The sequence below is a fragment of the Caretta caretta genome, chromosome 2 (assembly GCF_965140235.1).
Source record: "Caretta caretta isolate rCarCar2 chromosome 2, rCarCar1.hap1, whole genome shotgun sequence".
In the NCBI taxonomy this organism is placed as follows: domain Eukaryota; kingdom Metazoa; phylum Chordata; order Testudines; family Cheloniidae; genus Caretta; species Caretta caretta.
Genome location: NC_134207.1, coordinates 177,874,739 through 177,897,632, shown reverse-complemented (window position 1 = coordinate 177,897,632; position 22,894 = coordinate 177,874,739). Strand labels below are relative to the sequence as shown.

The 22,894-nt window shown below is 39.5% G+C and overlaps 1 protein-coding gene across 2 annotated transcripts in view; it reads right to left on the bottom strand.

The window, feature by feature from the left end:
* MPLKIP (M-phase specific PLK1 interacting protein) overlaps window positions 1-22,894 on the bottom strand; it is a 56,297-nt gene extending 33,403 nt beyond the window's left edge. Inside the window, exons 1-2 of one of the 2 annotated variants that reach the window (XM_048839174.2) lie at window positions 22,364-22,880; window positions 15,829-17,803 (exon numbers count right to left, since the gene is read on the bottom strand). In XM_048839174.2, coding sequence (XP_048695131.1) covers window positions 17,600-17,803; window positions 22,364-22,738 — 579 coding nt within the window. In that variant the 5' untranslated portion in view covers window positions 22,739-22,880 and the 3' untranslated portion in view covers window positions 15,829-17,599. Of the gene's footprint in view, window positions 1-15,828; window positions 17,804-22,363 lie in introns of those variants that run through there. The other variant, XR_012667142.1, reaches the window with a different exon arrangement.

Sequence of the window (22,894 nt, the reverse complement as noted above, 5' to 3'; positions counted from 1 at the left end):
TGGGCCAAACCTGAGCAGTGCTAGAACCCAGTGCACCAGATTACAATGCCCGGAGTGGGGAGCCAAGCCCAGGCAGCCTCATGGGACTTCGGTCACAGGAGCTGCTGCTGTGGGGTGAGTGCAGAGTGGGCTCTGGAACACCCCTTGCCAAGGCCTCCCTCCTCCACTGTAGGAAGAACCTGACCCCCGCAGGTCCTCATAGCCCACCAGGAGCAAGACCGGAATCCTGTTCCACCCCTTCCCAGGCCTCCCACATGACCCCTGTGACACATTTTGGTCATCTACTTTTGGGCTGCAACCCTATGAGTTGAGAAACCCTGATTTAGATCATATAGTGTTCAAACAGCAAAACCCAGAGAAAAAACTAGGAATCCTTGTGGCACCTTAGAGACTAACAAATTTATTTGGACATAAATAAAGGGGGGAAGGTTAGCTCAGTCGTTTGAGCATTGGCCTGCTAAACCCAGGGTTCAATCTTTGAGGGGGCCATTTAGGGATCTGGGGCAAAAATGGGGGATTGGTCCTGCTTTGAGCAGGGGGTTGGACTACTTGATCTCTTGAGGTCCCTTCTAACCCTGATATTCTATAAGCTTTCGTGGGCTATCACCCACTTCATCAGAGGGTGCTAAAGGCATAGTGAAAATGCAAAAAAAAAAAAAAAAAAAATTATCCCTCCCCTCTAAGTCAGATTCTCCATTGGCTAGGTGCACTTTCTTCTCAACTGGCCACTTAATTGGGTAGCCTGGTGAGAGCCAATTCTTTTATAAGCCTGCCTGCATGGGGGAAATTTCCCTTATATTTAGGCCACAAGCAAGCAAATGGTTTAGAGGTTGATTAAGATTAGCAAGCTCGTTGTGATAGGGAACTTGTCTCTGACACTCTGCTAGTGTTAAGCAAACAACAACCATGAGAATTGTTCTGATCTACATTCCCAAAAAGTGCACGTCAAAAAATAAAAACAATAAATACAAACTAAGAACTGCAAGAATGAAGGTAATTGAACAGAAACCTATTATACATATATTACATTGTCTGTCTCTATAAAGGGGTTCTGAATATTTTTTTTTTAAAGTGAGCTTTTAGGTTATTTGGTGATACTGTAGCAGCAAGGGTAAGAATGACACTTGACACACACACTTTTTTTTTTTTTTGGGGTAGAAAACAACTTACCTTTATTATTTTTTCTTTCCAGATCCATTTTGTAGTTGTGGATTGCAGATTCCTTCCCTGAGATGTCCAAGCACACACTATGCTTGCATTATCACAACTGTCATAGACCAGCACAGGACACTGGAGTAAAGCCACAGGAGGACAGGCAAGTAGGAAGGGATTTTATTTTTTTAAAATTATATGACATTTGCACTTAAAATTATTTTATGCCTTTTGATAACATGAAAACAAAAACTTTGCAAACTGTATTTCTTTGCATTAACAGCTCAGCCTCCATCATAAGGTAAAAAGGTGGAAGTTTGCTTCCTTTCTGAGTTAGTCGATTTCATTAAATGTGAATATGAGAGGCTGGAAAGGCCATTCAAGAGAGTGTGAGAGAAAGCATCCTATTCTTTTGCTCCAAGAGAATGAAAGCACTGCAGTGTCTGGAGTTGTATAAAATGGAAACCAAGTACGAAAGCTGTCCTGCTAGACCAATAAAAATGACTGAGGCAAAATAGAATAATTGATTTGCTTTACTGATTGTAATGTAAAGCAACATATGGCCTTTTTCCACAAGGAATTATTTTAAATATGTAGCTGGATTTTTAACTAGCAACTTATATTAACTACTATTTATACCACTACATCAATGAGCTATCAGTGTATGCTTCCAAAGTGTTTGTATAAGGAATTATATATGGTAATAAAAGGGAAAAGGGAGATGCAGTTTTGAGGAAAGATCTGGATAACCATGCTCTATTACTAAGTATTTCTGGAAAAGAATGAAAAGGAATTGAGTACAGAGAACAACAAAGTTGACAAACATCCAGACAGAGAAGTAAGGGATAGTCTGGATGGATAACTGGTGGAACATTACCATTTATGTTGACACACACTTCTGATGTTGATGGAAGCATGGAAAAGGGCAATTTACCATACTCTTTGATGGGGAGAAATATCACCAGAGGGAAAAATGCAAAACTGCAAAATATTTCTTGGTGAGACAGCTAGATTTTTCCCTTGAAAACTTGTTAGCTTTAAGGGGGTGGAGGAGAGAAAAATCATACTATTAATTATTCTTCTAGATTTTTAAAAGACAAGTTTGACCTTGATCCTGCACACATTTTAATATGTGAGTACCAAAGTTGGCTTCAGTGAGACTATGTGTGCTTAAAAACTTAAGCATATGTGTGTTTGCATTAGGGCTAGAGAATACAATTTAAAGTATCCAAGGGGCATTTCATTTTGCAAAGGGACCAATATGTACTGAGACACAAATGAGAGTTCTGTGACCGAGTGAGGAAAGTTGTAAATGCAACTTTTTTTGTGTACCCAACATTGTAATATATGCAGGAAAATTCAAAGCCAACCCATTCCTGCAATGACAAGTAATGAGTAACCACTCTAGCTATAGTCCCAATAGAAGAAATCAGATAATTCATACGTTGATTAAAGTGTGACACTTATTCCATCAGCATACCACGTGCATGCTAGCAAAGGAAAAAATATTGAAAGAGAAAATAAAAACTCTTTCTACTGTTAGCTAAGTGAGGTCCTGTAGTTGTAAGATATCATTATATACTTGATGCAGGAACTGACAACATTCAAACCCCACGGCAATATTCAGTTAAAACATTTAAATTGAGGCTCGTTTACCATGGTAAAACCTATAGTTCTTAAGTAAGATCAGTACTGACATAATTAAGGTTTTGCTGCTGCCGCCGCCAATGAGATACATGAGAAATTTCAGATGAAGAATGCATATTGTAATGGAACTGGGAAATTTAACAAGGCAGAACCAATATTAGTAACGTAAACAGTAAGTTTTAATTCTTCTTGGTCCCAGGATATTAGAGACACAAGGCGGGTGAGATATTTTATTGAACCAACTTCTGTTGGTGAAAGCAACAAAGTTTCAAGCTTACACAGAGCTATTCTTCAGAAATTACCTTCGCCACCTTGTCTCTCCAAGCTTTAATTCTGACAAAGAGATTATTTAAGTCACTCAAATCAACCCAAGATTTCATTCAATAGAGCAGCATTGGTTTGCTTGGAGCTTTACTGTCATGCTGTAGGATTCTATAGGCTGGAGAGAAACAGATCCAGTGCTTACATTCAGAGAAATTATTCCTTTAGGCTCTAAATCAGTTAAGTACATAAGCATGTGAGTAGTCCTCTGGACATGAATTATAGCTTTAATTAGGAATTTTAGTATTTACAATTAGGAGGGTTTTTGTTTTTAAATGAGAGCTTCAACAGCAGGTGGTTTGCATTTCTCTTTCTTGAAGTTCCTCTTTAAATACATCATTAAATGAGAAAAAACAAAGTCCAATTCAGTGCAACATTAAGGCCGTGCAGGCAGTCAGTAAAAGGCAAAAAATGAAATAAGGTTCCAACAGTAACTTTAACTTGGATTCATTACACCTACTATATGCCTTATGATATACATCTTTTTACATCATACAATATTATACATAACTGGAAAATAGTCATAAAATAGAATACAGATACAACATAGCTATGTTCATGTTGTTTTTGGAACCTTACATTCTGCACTTCCCGACTTTAGGTGACTTTAAGCAAACAACCTTAACAGTGCATTAATTTTTTTTTCACTTTGAGTTTTTTCTAAAGGAAAGAAAAAAAATCTAAGGTAGGGCTAATGCTTAAGTTGTTAATGTATGCTGACATCTAAACTCTTTCAAGAGTTTAAGCCACATATAACAGAGTTTAATCTGAAAACAACTGGTCTAAAGCTTGCATTGTGAGGTTGCATATTTGTTTCTCAATAACTCATGTAAAATTTGCTCAGTTTACAAGATTTTTTTTTTTTTTTTAAAATCCAGCCCTCCCCTCTGAAACCCTGCAAGGCTTGCAAACTCAACCTGGGATCTGAAAGTCAAGCTGTTTCCTTTCCATCTTGTTAACTATGGTCAATAATGAATGGTGCAGAACAATTTCTGTCCTCTGTTACACCTGTGCAACTCCAGTGTTAACTTCTACTTTCTTTCAGCCTTGACAAATTCCTTTGACCTCAATTGGGTGAGACTATAATCTTGCAACTCTCACTTAACAATTCTCTTGATTATGCCCCAAGCCAGTATGGAATCCAGCCAATTCTTCTATAGCTCTGGTGATTCTGTAGTATTGACAGGAATAAAAAGTACTAAAGGTTTATCTTACTAAAATAAGTAGATATTACTGAAAAAGACATAGAGCAAGTCTGTTGAGTAAGAGAGGACAATTTTTACAGAGTTACTCGAGACTAGAACCTCATGTTAGGGGCATCTGTCCCTCCATATACACTGAAAAGTGTACCTGTAAAACAAAACAACTCTGCACTTAAAAACAAAACAAAAAATATGCATGCAAGGTGTTATAACCTTAAATATAGCACACATCTAGTGCTTGTTATCAATTTTTATGTTCATTATATAATGAAAACAGAATGCAGGTGATTTGCAATTTACACTAGATTTTTGCATGTAATTAATATCACTGGATAAGAGTTTTTTCTGTATCCAATTTTGCACATGCAACTGCTTGTGTGCACTTCTAAAAATGTGGGCCTAAATATTTTCTAAAATGCTAATGTACATGTATTGTAAATTCCTTTTAATTGGCTTGCAGAGTAACGTGGCAACAATTCATTGTTTACATTACTTCCATATATGTATCACTTAAATCAAAGGACTGGTAACTAGAAGAAAAAGGTTTGACACAGGAAGAAGAAACTGTATGCTTTTTTGTTTTTATTTTGAATCCATTTTGTAACTTAAGCTGTATACCCTTATTGTTATGACATCGGGGAAAAAAGTGTGCTCCAGTATAAAACAACACATCCTGCTAAAAACTTTTAATGCAACAATTCATGGTAAATTTGGCCACTGTAAATCACATTTGACGTTTTCAGTCTATCTTTAGAAAAAGGCTTTCCTACAGAAAAATGTCCTAAGGTTGTATAGTAAATATTAACCTGAGCAACTAAGGAGTACAGAGAATAGTTATTTTAGAAAGGTCTCGCTGACAAGAAAATGGTTAAACTGTAATCAAACTATAGTGCTGGAATGTTAGCAACATTTTCATATATGCCAAATAAACACTCAAGACTATGGAATATATTAGAAAACACTCAGACTTTTCTTTCAGGCTAATGGAAAATAGGAATGCAACAATTTTTTCCATGAGACAGAGCAATTGGTTGGCTACACTTTAGCTTTCTTCAGTTATAAAACTACTGCTTATAAAGAGGAAAAAAAGCCCCTTGAAATTAATGACTAATACTGATAATGACGGGCTTATTCAGTGCTAATTGCTTGGGAATCCTCCAGTGGAAACTACAATAATTAAAGAGATTGCTGCCTAAATCATTTCCAGGTGCAGTATAATTCACTAGTACAAGTATTCCTGTCCTTATTTTTGAGAAAGTTATGGTGCAACCTAAACTTTTGCACTGTCCTGCATACAAAATTAAACAAAAGAAGTCTTATTACAATAATGTAATATTTAGTTCCTGCACAGACTTTAAAATTGGGTACTAAGGGTGAAATCCTGGCCCTAATAAAGGCAATGGGAGTTTTATCACTGAGTTTAGTGGGGCCAGAATTTCACTTTAAATATTTTAATTTTATTAAAAAGAAACAAAATTCCATTTATCCAGCACAATAGGTATAGTTGTTTTTACTCTCTGTATTTCAAGAGGCTTATTTTTATCCAAATTTCCTAAATGATGAGTGGTACATATATGTCAACAAGTATTGCACATTTTAGTAAAGAAATCAAGAAGATTCTCAATGGTTTTAAACTGCATGCTAGCAAGGTGAGAAACCTCCACAGGATTTATTTGCAAAAGATAAGATTGCCTGAGGGCATCTAGCTCTTTGCAGCAGGAATGGTGATCACTTACCCCAGGATAAATGAAAGCAGCTATGCAGGCTTGGACAAGGCTATAGGATACAATTAATGAGCAATTACGTTAGGGAGGGTGCTATGTAGATGCTCAGAATCAGATATCACAGGTTAAAGCTGGTATTTTTGTGGAAAAACGTATTAAAAAAAGCTAACAGATTAAAAACCAAACAAACCCTGAAATCATCCCTTACTGGTGAGGAAGCACTGTCTAGTAATTAATTAGAGGATGTGACTGCAATTCAATAACTCCATCTCTTATTCCCACTTCTGCCACTGAATAGCACGGAAACCTTAGAACAAAGGCTAGAGTCAGAGAAATTGTCTACTTTGCAATTAAAAACCCATGGCTGGCCCCTGCCAACTAGCTTGGGCTTACGAGACTGTTTAACTGTGGTGTAGACATTTGGGCTCAGGTTGGAGCCCAGGCTCTGGGACCTGCGAAGGGAAAGACCAGCCAAGGGTGTCTAACTGCAGCGGCTCTTAGGTATGTAATTGCCTCTTTAAAAACTGCAGCTGGGTGACCACAGATTGAGGATTTTGTGCATGTCTTGTGGAGGGCGCAATTTCAAATCCCTCTCCTGCCCAATTGAAGCAGGGACTTGAACCTAACTCTACCACATCCCAGGTGAGTTCCCTCACCATTGGGCTATAGAGTCACTCACTCTCTCTGGCCCAATTATTTAGAGAAAGCGGAAAAAAGTTTCACCAATGCCAAAAGCCTATCCATTAGTGTGCTCAGTTGGGAGGTGGAGATCTGGGATCAGACAGAGGAAGGATTTGAAAATGTCTCCCACATCCCAGGTAAGTGCCCTAAACACTAGGCTACTGGATGGACACGCACGGAATTCCAAAGCTATCTTTTGTGCAGAACCCAATCCTGTAAGCATGCTCAGAGAATACCTTTGAAATTGGATCCTGCCCATAAGAGACAAGGGAATACCTAGTTTGAGAATGCCACTGGGGCTTAACCATGAGCTAGGGCTCTGAGCAGTTCGTTTCCTGTGAGATTTAGGAAGACTTGTGCCTGCCTACTGGCAGAAATGTATGCACTATGGTGACTTTAGGCACCTGCACGGTTAGGTGGCAGCTAAGCAGCGATTTTGAGAATGTCAGTGGCACCTAAATGTTGGACTTAAGTACCTAAAGAGGCAGCTAGGCACCTAAGTATCTTTGTGGATCTAGCCCCTACCCTTTCTGCTTCCCCATCTGTAAAATGGTGGAATAGGATTGACCAGTCTGAAAAGGTCTGTGTGATGCTTAAAGTATTAAAACATTCTGGCTACCTTTGGATGAAAGGTTATATACATAAAGTGAATTTATAGTTAAAGAATGTAGGGGTAAGAGATTAAAAACTATTTCTAGTGCTACACAGGATTTCCCCCTCATTTGTGAGAACCTTTGATATTATTCTTCTGGCACTAGCTAGCTAGCTAAAGGTGGCAAAAAATCATTGCTTTGAGATTATTGATTCTACTTTTGCATCTTAGGGAACAAATTCCATAGTTCATCACTCATTCACAGGGGAGAAGTACCTCATACAAGATCTTAAATCTGTAATTCACAGAGGAACAAAGACATTGGTAGCCCACATGCCTGAGATATCTCCTCTAGTAGATGGTTTGCTTAAGGGGTGCTTTCCGAGTATCAACTGAAGAACTAAACCAACATTTCTTGACCCTAGTCAGCTTACCTAATTGGTGCTACTAAAGAAAAAAAAATATATGTATCTGAACCCAGGAGCAAATTACTCCTTCATGGATGGTGCTGAAGGCTTCTGGCAATAGACCAGTGTGGTTTGACCATGCAAGGGAAGGCAAAATATTTCAGGTAGTAAGAGAGCCAGCATGGAACATGCACACTCTGCATCCAGCTCAGCTTTGTGGAGATGCTTTAGTGCAAGCTAATGAAGGAATGGGGACCTCACAACCCCTACTTGGTTGGAGTAGCCTCCAGAGAGCAAATTAACAGCTTGGTGATGGAAAAGTCTTCTTCCCTCTTGATCTACTCCAGTTCCCTTGCCTCTGATGACCAATCTGTATGGCTTCAGCAGCAAGAACGTGAGCCATATAAGAATCTTCCAAATGGAGAACTGAGAGAGCAGATCATTTTCTGTCACAGCCTACTAGCATGGAGGTCAAGTAGACCAGACAGGGAATCAGAAATGGTGTGCTTGCTTGTGGTTAAGGGGGTTGTGTGCTGTAACAAAAGTCCCCTGGAAGAACTGGATCCTATATGAATTTACAAGCCTAAGTGCTTTCATCACCACCCTCCTGCCCAAAATAAACCCCCCACCAAACTGTATACTTCTAGTGGAGAAGTCTAGCTGATGTTCAATTTCTCTTGCCCACAATGTTAATGATATAACAATATATGGTTAAGATATGATGTTTTGCTTAATACAGTTAATATTTGCAACAACAACAGGGAGTCCGGTGGCACCTTAAAGACTAAACAGATTTATTTGGGCATAAGCTTTCGTGGGTAAAAAACCCACTTCTTCAGTTCAGATCTTCAGTTCATGCATCCGATGAAGTGAACTGTAGCTCACAAAAGCTTATGCTCAAATAAATTTGTTAGTCTCTAAAGTGCCACAAGTACTCCTTTTCTTTTTGCGAATACAGACTAACACGGCTGCTACTCTGAAATGAATCATGTAATTATGTTACTCATTCTTGAAGAGGCAGATTTTTTTCAGCCCATTCATCTAGTTGAATGGCCTTCACATCAAGCATGTTAAACCTCTACTATAGGCTTCCTTAATGCATGAAGTAGTCAGTTAGCTCTGGAGGCTTAGATGATTTCACTTGTATTATATTTTGACACAATTTTTTTTTTCAGGTTGAACTTTCATTCTAATTGAATCTGAATTTTAAAGCTTCTCTTTATCAGAAGGAAGGGGAGAACAAAGTGAGGGTAAGCAGATGTTCTTGTTTATACATTGTTTTTACAGAATGAACTCTGGGATCGGTTTGATCTCTACCTTGTCACTGAACTGATGAAAGGAAATTTGCATCAAAGAACTACTAATTGCTCCAAACCCTCTGCTTAGGAATGAATATCATGAATGCTACTTGCCAGGACAAAAACTGTATAGACAGCAGAGAAACAGTAGCTAAAGACTCAAAAAGAGGAGGGCCCATTCCATTAGCAACTTTACATTCCATGGAATATTGATCAATCTTAGTTTATTTTAAATGCTATCCTGAATAACATCTTTTGCTATCATGAATAACATCTTAAGAGCTAGATGGGTAAAACAGTGAAATAGGAGAACCGTAAAGGTGAGTTTTATTACAGCCAAATGCAAGGCCATATCTAGGAACAAAGAATGTATGTCACATAAAACAGGAGCCAGTATCCTGCAGTGGAGTGACACTGAAAAGGATTCAGGAGTTATGATAGATAATAAACTGAACATGAGTTACCAGTGTGATGCTGTGACTAAGAGGGTGAATATGATCCTTGGATACATAAGCAGAGAAATGTCAAATAGGAGTATGGAGGTGACATTTACCTTAGCATTAGTATGCCGCAATGGTGAGATCATTACTGGAATAATGGGTCTAGTTCTGGTGTCCACATCTCAAAAGAAATGTTAAAAAATGGGAGGATGTTTAGGAAAAAAAGCTCCAAGTATGATTTGAGGTCTGGAAAATATGCATCAGTGAGACTTAACCTCTATTTAGGTAACTGAAAAGGTTAAGGGATAAACTTGATCACCACCTACGGGCCTGTCTACACTTACGTTTTACAGTGCTCTAACTTGCCGGCCCAGGTGGGTGAAAATCACTCCCGAGCACAGCAAGTCAGAGCGCTCTAAAGTGCTAGTGTAAACAGGCTCCAAGTGCTGGGAGCCAGACTCCCAGCACTCGGAGCTAATCCCCTCGGGGAGGTGGATTACCAAGAGCGCTGGGAGAGAGCGTCTCCCAGCGCTTGCGCGCGACCACACTCGCACTTCAAAGCGCTCCCGTGACAGCGCTTTGAAGTTTCCAGTGTAGCCATGCCCTACAAGTACCTACACAGGGAGGAGGTTTCTGATAGTAGATGGATCTTTCATCTAGCAGAAAAATGTATAACATGATCCAATGGTTGAAATCTGAAGCTAGACAAATTCAGGCTAGAAATAAGGTGAAAATTTTTAACAGCGAAGGTAACTGACTGCAACACCTTCAGATGCGACGGTGGCTTCTACATCACTTGAGATCTTTAAATGAAGACTGGATATCTCCCCTAAAAGATATGGATACAAATCATGAAAACATTTTTATTGTTAGAAAAACCTTTACAGAGTCTAGATTTAGGCCTTAAATTGAAAGTGAGCCTCTCAAGATTACTGCCTACTTTCTTAGTGAATGTAATGTATAAAGAACAAGCCTAGCAACATCTGCAGCCAAGGAATATGCTAATTCAGAATAATTTATATTGGAATGGAATCCCAGCTCAGCCGCTGTTTCTATCATTGACAGTACTCAGTACATAATTTGTTTTTGGAGGTTACATGTTCTACAGGTAAAAGAGCCCATCCAGCACTCTTTACTGAATTACATGAGTTCGTTCTGAAGTAAATGGAAACTTTGCTTGAATAAGCAGCACACAACAAAGCTGAAATTTTAAAACAGGAAAAGTACTATTATACGAAGGTGCCACTACCACACTTTAGCTGAGTTAATTTGCACTTAAGGCAGCAATTAAACCTCTTGTGTATAAATAAGATAGTTCATCCTTCCCTATCTTGCAACACTATCCGGCTTTAAGATTAGACTCGATAAGTTTATGGAGGAGATGGTATGATGGGATAACATGATTTTGGCAATTAATTGATCTTTAAATATTCATGGTAAATAGGCCCAATGGCCTGCGATGGGTTGTTAGATGGGGTGGGATCTGAGTTACCACAGAAAATTCTTTCCTGGGTGTCTGGCTGGTGAATCTTGCCCACATGCTCAGGGTTTAGCTGATGGCAATATTTGGGGTCGGGAAGGAATTTTCCTCCAGGACAGATTGGAAGAGGCCCTGGAGGTTTTTCGCCTTCCTCTGTAGCATGGGGCACGGGTCACTTGCTGGAGGATTCTCTGCTCCTTGAAGTCTTTAAACCATGATTTGAGGATTTCAACAGCTCAGACATAGGTGAGAGGTTTTCCGCAGGAGTGGGTGGGTGAGATTGTGTGGCCTGCATTGTGCAGGAGGTCAGACTGGATGATCATAATGGTCCCTTCTGACTTTAATATCTATGAATCTATGAATAATTTTTCTGCAGTTACAAGTAAATCTGGTAATTTGAGGAACTGAAACATTTAAAAGTTACCCCTTTTGGGAGTGGGGGGGAGGGATAGTCTAACCTTTTTGAACTCTAAGTGGGATTTTTGGTGCTTGAAAGTTGAATATTGACTTGTAGATTCTAAAATAAGGAAATATAAGCTGTTGCTTCAAGTTGTAGTCATAGCCATTTTCCATATACAGCAAATATTACAGTGTACAACTGGTTTTAACTTTAGCATGCCACTATTCAATGTAAAATAAAATACTCAATCCATTATTTTTGCTGAAGAGACCATAAAATAAATCTGATGGTTTCAAGTTAGGAGAAGCAGAGAAAACATTCATGATCCAAAAGGACAGCCTTACAGCTGTCAGTTATAAAGTTCACTACTTCACCAGTTGAACTGTCAGCAAGGAGCAGCTCCTAGAACTTGTCTCAGACTGTGGGAAGTCCGTAGAACTCCATGCCTCTGTGGTAATCTGCATGCCTCCATGTTTTAGTACATGAGCCACTCTCCTGGCTGTTTTACAAGCCTTGTGAAAACCCCTTTGGCTAGTGATCCCTGTATTACTACCTCCTCCCTCCCTAAAAAGCTAGAATTCAATTTCTGGGACAAGATTTTCAAAAGCACTTGTATCAGCCTAATTCTGCTCCCATTAAAGTATACAGTAAAATTTCTATTGACTTTATTAGGAGCAGAGTTAGGCCAATGCATGTTGTTTTGAAAATCTCACCCCTGAACTGTAACAGCAGAAATCTGTATATTTGTGCAAAAGTTTCAAAAATTACCAACAATTTATATCAGTATAAAATGTGTGCTTATAGATTGCATGAACACTGACAGGCAATGCAGGAGTCACCTGCCTAGGACCTACTGCAGGGGAAGAAAAGTGGCCAAAGATTTCAGAAGTAGAGTTAGTCAGGACTAGGGAAACAATTAACTGCTTTAACCACCACCCTCCTGCCCAAAATAACCCCCCCACCAAACTGTATACTTCTAGTGGAGAAGTCTAGCTGATGTTCAAGTTCTCTTGCCCACAATGTTAATGATATAACAATATATGGTCAAGATATGATGTTTTGCTTAATACAGTTAATTCTGCATCAAGATGCCCCAATCCCATTTCCAACCCTTAGACTTCTGCTTCCACATTTACGTTAAAAAAAAAAAAGCAAATATTAGTGAAATGTATATTCATAAAAATTACATGCAAAAATTAAGGTCAGGTGATTTTGTGTACACTGAGGGCAAGAATATTGCTAAATTGAAAGCAAGCTGGTGATTTAAAAGCTGATTTTTATTCTGGGAGCGGACTGGAGAATGATATTGGGCATGAATGTTGCTATAGTTTAAGGTTTCCTTGCCTTAGTGGTCATGTTGTAAGAAAACAAACTCAACTGGCCTACCTTAACTAAAGTAATTGAGTTTGTGAGAATTATACATAAACAAAAAAAAAAAAAGGCATAATATCCAAAAAATGATTCTTTAGAATACAGCGGACCCCTCCACTCCCAATGGCAGCATGAGAGGGAGTTAGGAGAAAGCAAAACAGGACTGACTTAAATATACATTTGGAGAAAGACGTCAGTTTAATTTGATTCTAGGCAGCCCTGTTTAATACAAAACATTTTGAAGATCATGAATTTCAATTCAGAACTATTGAAATATAAGAGAAAAAGCTAGCTAGCTAATTGTGTTTAAACACAGGTGAGTGGCACAACTTCCAAACCTAGATCCCAGGGAATTACACATATGCTTATGATTAACTCCTATAAGTAATCCCTTTGGAGGACAGTGAGTCTAAACTGTGTGTGCTTAACTTCTTTACACATGTGAAGCCTTTTCAGAATCAAGGCCTTAAGACTATTATTAGGGGGGAAAACAACTTCAGATAGCCATGTTGAGTGTTTAAGTGTCCCCCAAAATTATAACTGACAAGAAGTTTTGTATATTCCTTGTCATTTCCTTTTACAGGGTATCCTTTATTAAAATAAAAAATAGAATCAGATCGGTGCTTCACTCTGCTGCCTATGTATTTTCCCCCTTTGCAAAGTGTCAACATTTTAAATAAGTGCTAAACTGAATACCTCTTATATCAGTGGCGGGGAACCTGTGTCCCGTCAAGGTAATCTGCTGGCAGGCCACCAGACAGTTTGTTTGCATTTGCACTGCTGCCCGCAGCTCCCAGTGGCCGTGGTTTGCTGTTCCTGGCCAATGGGAGCTGCAGGAAGGGGTGGCCAGCGTGTCCCTGGCCACAGGTTGCCCACCACTGTCTTATATCGTATAGTTAATATATTTCATTACTCACCCCTGGTTAAACAGTAACTTTGACAGAGAGAAGAGTAAATTAATAGACTCTTTCTGATGATCCCACAATGAACATGAAATGAATTCAACACTGCAAATTGCTTAACATTTTGGGTTCTACTTTAACAAGTTTATTAATAAAATGTAACCCAAAATAATGACAAGTGAAGAATATCCTAAAAAAAACCCAAAAAACTATTCACAAAATCAAAACCTGAATTACTTTCACAATAGCTAAGTAATAAACACCCTTTGGGACAGATCCTCAGTTGATATAAGTTGTCATAACTCCATTCAATGGAGGTGATAAATTAAATCAGCTGGGGATCTGTACCTAAATTCCCTGTCAGCTGCACGGCTGCCTATTTAGTGCCGCGCAGGCGCTTAGGGAACCCGTCTAGCCACCAACATGCAGCAGGAGGGGCACCCCTTTCCCAACTCACCCTGTGGCTTGGACCCAGACGCTGCCCAGGTCTGCTGGGGCACCTATCCTGCACCCCCAGAGCTCCTAGGGTGGGGACAGGTGTCTCTCTCCCCAGCCCAGGTGCTGCTGCGGGGAGAGTGCTGGGGGAGTCCTCTCTTCCCACCATAGCCCAGAGCACCCTCCTGCACCCCAAACCCTTCATCCCCACCCCCCGCAGAGCCAGCGCCCCCAGCCAGAGCCCTCACCCCTTGCACCTCCACCCTCTGCCCCAGCCCTCAGCCCCACCCCCGCCCCATAAATTTTGTTATGTGCACCAAAATGAATGTGATGTGCCACACATCATCTCCATATTGGTGCACATAATAAATTCATTCCGCACATGGGTGGGAAAAATTAGAGGGAACACTGATCTGTACCATATGCTAGTGAGAGAAATAACAATTTAACTTTAATGAGTTAAAATAGTGAATATCAATGTGTCTGATTAGATATTTGCTTCAGAGCTTGTCAAAAGCAATTGCACTACTCTGGAGTTATGCAAAACTTGAAAAACTGAGTTAACAGCAAAGCTCCATGAACAAAGGACTGAAAGCAAACACAGCAGGGTAGATAATTAATTTATCAATTCAACATAAAACAAAACAGACCTAAACATAACTTACCTTAAAATGTCTGAAGTCTGCTAGGGAACAAACATTCCCCATATCCTCATTTTTTCCTTAAAGGAAGAGCCCACTCCTCAACAAAACACAGGCGCCATTTTTACAGCGCTCACGAAGACGATGCACCTGGGCTTCCCCTATCAACTACTATTCTCAGAGCCATTCTGATATCATGCACGAGCTTCATAAACAAATAAGGAAGTCACATATTCCAGCTCCATTAGAAGCAGGTGGAGAATGTTTGCCGCATGGAAAAACAGCAAAATCTGTGGTGAAACAAGTGTTTTCAAGCTACAGAAAATAAGTCAAAGCTTAAAACTGGCTTTAAGTATATTATGTTTACAATTACGAACAAGAATTCATACATTTTAGTCACAGCTATTTAATAATGACATTTTGAAACACTGATCAGTTTATTGTAGAGTAAGACCAAACTATTCACATTTTAAGAGCGTGATAGAGTTTGAGTAGTTTAGCAAAAGATTATGTTTACATTTGTATTCCTTGCTAATTCTTGGCTGAGTTATTGGAGTCTGGCAGTTTGATGTACTTTATCATAAATATCAGCCAAATGCTGAAATGCACAGGAGCAGCAGCATAATAGATGGCACTGTTAAAGGCCTGTATTAGTTTAACAAAACTTGAAGATATTTTCCTGAAAATTTCTTTTTCTGGAACAGCATCTACCTTCTCTGAAGTCTGAGACCCAAATCCAGAGGGAGCTGGGCTGAACTGTAAAGCCAAAGTGAAAGAAATGCATCTTTACACAGTACAATGGCAGCTGATGTAGGGCTATTGTAACCAAGTCCCACCTCTTACAGTGTCTTCTGTTACGAATCCTTTCCCTTCCCAAACCCAGTTTCTTCTCATATCTGTAACTGGGAACATTTATAATTTGACTCTCTGAAGAGTATCAGATACTACCAAATCTGTTTCCCAAGAGCATAAAGCATGTTATTAAAAAGAAACTGCACTGAATTAAGTATGGAACAGTAAAAGAAAACTGACTCAGTAAAGCACCCCATAACCTTTTTGTTTGAGCTTTACCGCCCCGTCAAATAAAAAAAGCAAAGCTTAATATTTCACGTTTCACAATGAGTACATTTAACTGTTTTTAGTTCTATAAAACTTTCCACGGTTTATTTTTAAGTCATCTCAGTACTGCTGGTATGCACTGTGGATAAAAACAAGGACAGTCTAATGATACATCACCAATAAGCTGGTTAACCAAAACCAATTTTGATTCTGGACTGAGGGTTTAAGTATTCTTGACATTAAGTAGACAGTATGGAAGAATTCTGCAAACATTTAAGGGCTATTTCACATTCCTCACACAAGCAAAACTCCGATTATTTGAGAGCTACAACTTAGCAAGGTGTATTGAGTAGTGTCCTAAGCAGACATCCATGGATGCAATGCGTGCACACACCTAAAAATCAGAGTATGTGAATCTTACAACTACCAAAGTCATTTTTCTGAAATGTTATGAAGCACCCAAACTTAGTATCACAATTTAAAATTGACCTTAGGCTTTCTTTACTTTAGTAAGCTCTCACCCATAATCTATATTTAAAATCCATCATAACTAAGGTCAAATATTGATATTTCCAACCATAACATCTCAGGTGTTTTGACAGTTTTTAGACATTACTGCAAGCATAACAAGGTCATAGTAAGGGCTTGTCTAAACATGGTTTTATTCCCTATTTGTTCTGGAAATAAGAGCATCCACACAGGGATAACTCCATGTGTAGATAAGCCCTAAACAAAGCTTTCATATAACTTATGACACATTACCCATCAGGTAACAAAAAATGGTAAAAAGGCTCTTGTAAGCAGAGATGTTAATCTAGTTTCTTTATCCAAGTCAGAAGAGACTTTCTTTATCCAAGTCCAAATGCTAATGGACAATTTAAGAGTGAAGTGTTATGGTATGTACTGAACTCAATTATCTAACCATACAAACGGAGTTTGATTCATCACCAGATCTACACTATTCTAAAAATTAGAGCAAGACGACATCTTTGCATTCATTTAATTATCCAATGTTTATGTGCAGGTTAATCTTTACTTGCCAGAAGACATATGTTTGCTATAATCCATAAATTTCTTATTTTGTTTCCAAATAGGAATCCTTTAAAATGCAACCAAAACAACAAAACAAAAAAACCCCCCCAAAACCCAACCCAAACATGATTACAGACGTTTATCATTCAAGAGCTGGTTTAACAAATTAAACTTTCCAAATACAATACATTTGTTTCCTGAGATGGCTAAAACTCATGTTTCACTTATTTTACACTAGAACAAACAAAAAATTGTGCACAAAATCAAAGTTTAACCACAGAATACAAGCATTATATTTACAGAATATGACTAATTTCACTAATTACTTCTTTGCCAAGTACACCTTAACAAAAAAGTCCTAAAATAATTTTTTTACATTACAAACCAAGGATTTACAGAGGGTTTTGTTTTTTGTATTTCCACACTTCATTCTAAAAACGTTGAAACATAAAAAAATACCACTTCCTAAAGGAGTTAACAATAAAAGTTAGGTTAACAATCTGGCATGGAAGAGGTAAATATATGGAAACCTGTTTTAACAGACACAAATCAATCGCTGGTGATTAAAGAACACTTTGTTCTTCAAAGCTGGTAGGCACTTCCATATAGCCAGAAATGTATATTATCCTCCACTACTTTTCCCTCCCCCATACATAAAAATATCCAATGCAGTAAAAAGAAGTCAGATAAAAGGGTGGACATTTGTACAAATAAAAGCATTAGCTAGGGTCTTGATTACTGTTCATTTTGTGTAGGTGTAAAGATTTTGTCCCAAAGTTTTCCTGACAGATGGAGTTATTTGGCTTTTAGAAATGTTAACTGAAATACCTCCCTTTTTTACCAGTATATGTTGTTTGCTCACTGCTGTATTGTTGGTTTATGTCTGTAACAGAAACTGGCTCTAGGCCAGCCCATGGGTCCTCAAGCATTGAAGGTCTGTAATAGTTTTCCACATCATTAGACACTCTTTTCCCTCTGCCATGCGCTGTACCAAATGGAGTAGATGTCCTGGGTGATCCCTTTGGAAGAAAACCATCAGGTAAAGAAACATTTAATAGACTAATTAAAACGAAAAAAGTTTTCCTCTAATGTAGCAGACCTTTCAAATTCCATCTGCTAGTGATAATTACCACTGCCATAGAGTATCTTCCTCACAGGAGTTTAGTTTGTATCTCAAGGTTCATCACAATATTTTCTTGGGAACAGTGATGTACCATTATACAAGAGTAAGCTTGTCTAAAGTAAATGTTCACTTCATACTGGTATGTAACTGCAGAAAGAAACAACTGAGACTATTTTTAAATAGACTATATAGCTCTGAAACAGGTCTAATTTAAAAGCTAGGCAACAAAACTAAGAATAGATTAAAGGTCGGAAAGAGTTTACAAAGATCCATTTCCAAACAGCAAAATCTAGACACCACAAAGTATTTAAGGGCGGAGGGTTTAATCTGTGCTGTACAAAGCAGACAAAGACACAGTTGACCCAAAACACTTACAGTAAAGAATATGGTATTTGGGTTAAACCAGTTGTTTTTCAAGTTCAACATAAAAGATTCCTTTCTTTAGATAACCAAATGGGGGTATTGTTACTACATAAATCTGTTAATTAAATGCAGCACAAACTGTTTACAATGGACTAATTATTTGTCTGTTGGTGCTTTTGAGACTTGAATTTTGTCAAAGCACAGACAATTTACATTGAAGGGACACCAACTTAATTATTCTCACTGACTACTGTTGCAAGTACATAACCTAAGAGAACTATAACAAAGATTTTACTTTGTGAATCTCACAGCATGGGTATTATTAATTTCACGCTTTCCTCTGTAAGGTTAGTTTCCTTTTGTGTATATCTAGGCCCTTCACAGAGCAACAGATAAGATTTTAAACTCTCAAATTTGGCAGGAAAAACTTGGAACCCGACAAACTGCTTAGGGATGGTCTAAACAATGGCACAGAAATTATGTATCTAAAGATAACAGACAGCAACAAGTTTTCCTTCCATACAGAGATGTCCCTTACACCTAGCCACAGAGGAGGAAGAACAGAGGATGTTGGGGACCATCCATCCTCTCCAAATCTCAATTCTAAAAATCTGTTGCTGCAAAGGGGTGGCCACAATAGGTAATTTTTTCCACAGGGCACCTGAAGTTTGATGGCACTGGAGGTACATCCCACAAATGGGAATATGCAGAAGCCACCTTGAAGAACATCTGATTTTTTTCACCCCACTCCTTATTTCTACATGTCATCACAACTAAATTATGTGGCTATGACTAGGATCTCACAAACAGAAGAATGACTACCAGCAGAGAAGTAGAATAACAGTGATGCCACAATTTTCATATCAGTGTACCCATGTCATAAGAATAATAAGAATATATAAACAAAAGAACAGCTGTTAATTATATTTCACAAAGCCTTCAATGAGACATTAGTAGATTTACAAGTATTCCCTGGACCAAGCCAATAAAAACTTGCAACAAAGACTGGCATTAAGAGACACTCATTTAAGCATGCATATTAAAAAGCAAAGCTGTGTCTGCTAGACGTCAGAAGACTGATCAAAGAGATGCTTCACTTCTCTAAAATGTTGTAATCTAATTTAGTGGTTATAACACTGCTCCCAACCACCACACCCAGAAAGTCTTTATTCTTTTTGTAACATTCTGCTTATAATTCTCAGCATTCAGAAGACAATTACTTTATCCAAACTCAAAAACTCTGACTTTGGATTTGTAGTAAATAGTTTGAAGGGATGATTGCATTGGAGAAGTGTATTTAAAATTCTGACAGGCTCATCTAGATGTGAAACTCAATCTGGAATAAGGTGGGGCGTGAAGTTAGAAGGAGTTAGGCAGGAATAGTTAACTCCATGTGTTGATGTTGTTTTGGAATAAGAACCCCGTTTTGAAGTAAGCTAATGTGAAATAAAGCACTCATTCTGGAAGAGGAACTTCCACACATTGTTAATCACAAATCACTATTCTGAAATAACTCCCTATGTATTTAGAAGTTCATATCTTAAAATATTAACCATGACAAGCATCTCCAAACACAAATAAGTGTTAATTCTTTATTGTATTACTGAGAGAGTGTGGGGAAGGGAGACAAATTTCAGAACACTTCTCTTAATGATATAGTGAAGCTATTCTCACATCAATCCTCCTTTGAATAGAAAACCTACAGCTCTATCTACACAGGAAAACTGTCTCTAGCTGACACGGTTTAATGCCATGATTGTAAATGTGGTAATAATGCCTAGAAAGATAGCAGTAGTCACTTCCCTTCCCTATTTCCTCTCAGTTAATGCTGAAAAGGTTTAGCTGCCAGCTCAGAGGAGCCAAGGATTTTCAACCCTTTATAGAAAGCATGATATGATACCGTTTTACCAGATTATGCACTTCCTGTAATACTGAAATTTTTTGTCCCATCTCCACATTTTTCCAGCCTCCACTGATGGGGGAATCAGGGTTACCACCCCTGTCAGCAATGGGACAGTTCCCTAATGGAGATAGAGCCTTTGTATTAAAAAGTCTTACTAGTGACTACTACACCGGACCCTCGCTAGAATGCACATCTATATAGCGTGAATGCGTACATAACACGGTTGCGGCAAGGGACCCCAAATTTAATTACTTTAATTGCAATTCCTTTTAGTGTGGTCCCCGCATTAACGTAGTATGGCGCATGGATCCCAAATTCCGCATTCTAGCAAGGGTCGGGTGTATGTCTAAACAGTTAATCAAGTTAGCAAAACAAGGTGATAGTGGAAGTAGAAATACTTATGGCAGAAAACTAAGTGAAAGCTAAGTAAAGAGAAAGTCCTATTATTAGACAAGGACCGGCATTTATTCAAACTGTTTTGAAAATATAATTATAACAAATCTATACTTAATACTATTTCCCTTTAAGCTTTTTTGTCCTTTTTAAAAAAAGATTATAGTAACTGAGGGTGCAAATTCAACTATCCTCATTTTTAGTGCTTGAAAAGTGCAAATATTTGGTGTTAAGTAAAAAAATCTAACCAATATGGTTAATAAGAATTGCCTTTTCTAAGTTCTGTTTCCAGACAAATGTTTTTAGATGTTTTTTCTAGGTCCCTAAACTTGAGGGTATCAGTAGTATAACAAGCTTTAGAGGTTTTGATGTGTCTCTATCAGCAATGATGGGTTTACAGGGGAGAGAGAGAGAATATTATTCTCTCCAATGGTAACACAAACTTTTGAACAGACAATGGAATCAAGTTGCTCAGTACTCATCATTTTCTTCCCAGGGGTCATTATGAAATAGCTCTTTCCTGAACGCCGGGGTCTAATCTATTAGAGACTAAGTTGTAGGGACACAGTCATGGGTATCAGACTGTATTCGCAAAAAGAAAAGGAGTACTCCGAAAAGGCAAAACCAGAGTGATTTAGCATGAAGACCCATTCACAGCTTATCAGGAACTTTTAGTAGGAATAGAAAAAGGTTTTCCAACTGAGCTGAAAACCAATACTAATTTCAGTAGTTACTGGGAACCGTATTTTGTGTGGCTTTAACACTGTTTACTTTCTACCTGATTATGTTGTTAAAAAAAAAAGTAGTAAATCAATGTTTGGCGGAGCGTTCTCTACACCTACACATATCAGCTATTGGGACTATGACCATGGCATTTCTATAGTGCATGTGCATTCTGGTAAAGTTAGTTCTGTACCCCCCCCCTTTTTTTTTTTTAAAATGACAAAGTTTGTTATGAACTACAAAAATTATGACATTGCTAGCTAAGAAATATTTCACCCGTACAGGTGTTACTTTAATTATTAGCCCCACACAGAAACTAACTACAATTCAGAGATTAGCATAGTGATTCATCACTTTAAAATTGGAAGTTTAAAACCACAAAGCATTATTTAAACAGTATTTCACTTCTCTTTTTAAACTTCCTTTTGTAACTAGGAAATATTTTCAACTCCGTTTGAAAACAATTTTTTTTAGTCATTTTAACAGCATCCCATGCTTGACTGTACCCATCTCCCAGTTATGTCAACTCCTCAAGTAAGAGGTCCCGGCCAAAGTTACAAACGTTCAAATTCATCTCAGCTCTTAAAAAAACAAACTAAAAACAGCTTAGTAAAATGGAGAGACCGGGGGAAAAGGTAACATAAGGAAAGAGAGGGATGAGCTTGCATGGTGCTTTCTTATCCCACCCCCACAAATGCCAGGACAGGAGGGGGGGGGGGGAAGAATATTCCTGGGGTCCTTGTCTCTTCCCCAGCCCCAAAGGGCCTGGAAGGGGATTCTGCTTTGCGTCAGTTTCACTCCCTTTCAGAAAATGTGGAAAGCGCTGGCTGTGTGAATCAGTCTCTCTCCGCCCTCTAGTACAGGGTGGGGGTGGATTCACTCTGTTTTACACTAGTCCCTCTTTCCTGGGATCTGGTGAGGGAACCTAAGAAGCGGAGTGGAAGTTGGGGGGTGGGGTGGGGCTGCTGCGTGTTTCAACCAGCCATTAATCTCCTTCCCACACGCGCACGGCGCCCACGCACCGAGGCACACAGCAGCCCCACCCGATGGCCAGGGCAGCTCCCCCGCCCATACCTGGTAGTATCTCTGGGAGCCCCGCGGCGAGGACTTGTATTGCTGCGGATGGTGCGGCGGACGCTGCTGGGCCGCGGCCGGGGACATGCTGCCGTAGGGAGCCGAGTACCTGGGGCTGGCACTGTGCGGCCTGCGCGGGCTCTGACCCCCCGGGGACGGGCTCCCGAACCGCCCGCCGCCGCCGCCGTGGAAGTGGTGGCCTCGGGGCGAGTAGGGCCGGTGGCCGTAGGGCGGCGTGTGGTGGGGGCTCCCGTAGCCCCGCGGGGAGGGCGGCATAGGGCCCCCGCCGGAGGGAGGGCTCCGAAAGCCGCCGCCGCCCCAGGGCCCCCCGCCCGGGCACGGGGGTGTGGGGGGGCGGAAGCTCTGTCGGTGCATGGCTCCGGCTCCCGCTGCGGCCTCAGAGCCCCGAGCCGGGAAACGAACGAAAAGTGCGCAACCGCCCCTCCTAACCGCCGGAGAGAGACACGGCGAGTGCGTGCGTGCGCGCGCGCGCGGCTTGCTGCGGCGCGGCTCGATGGGGCCCGACGCGCC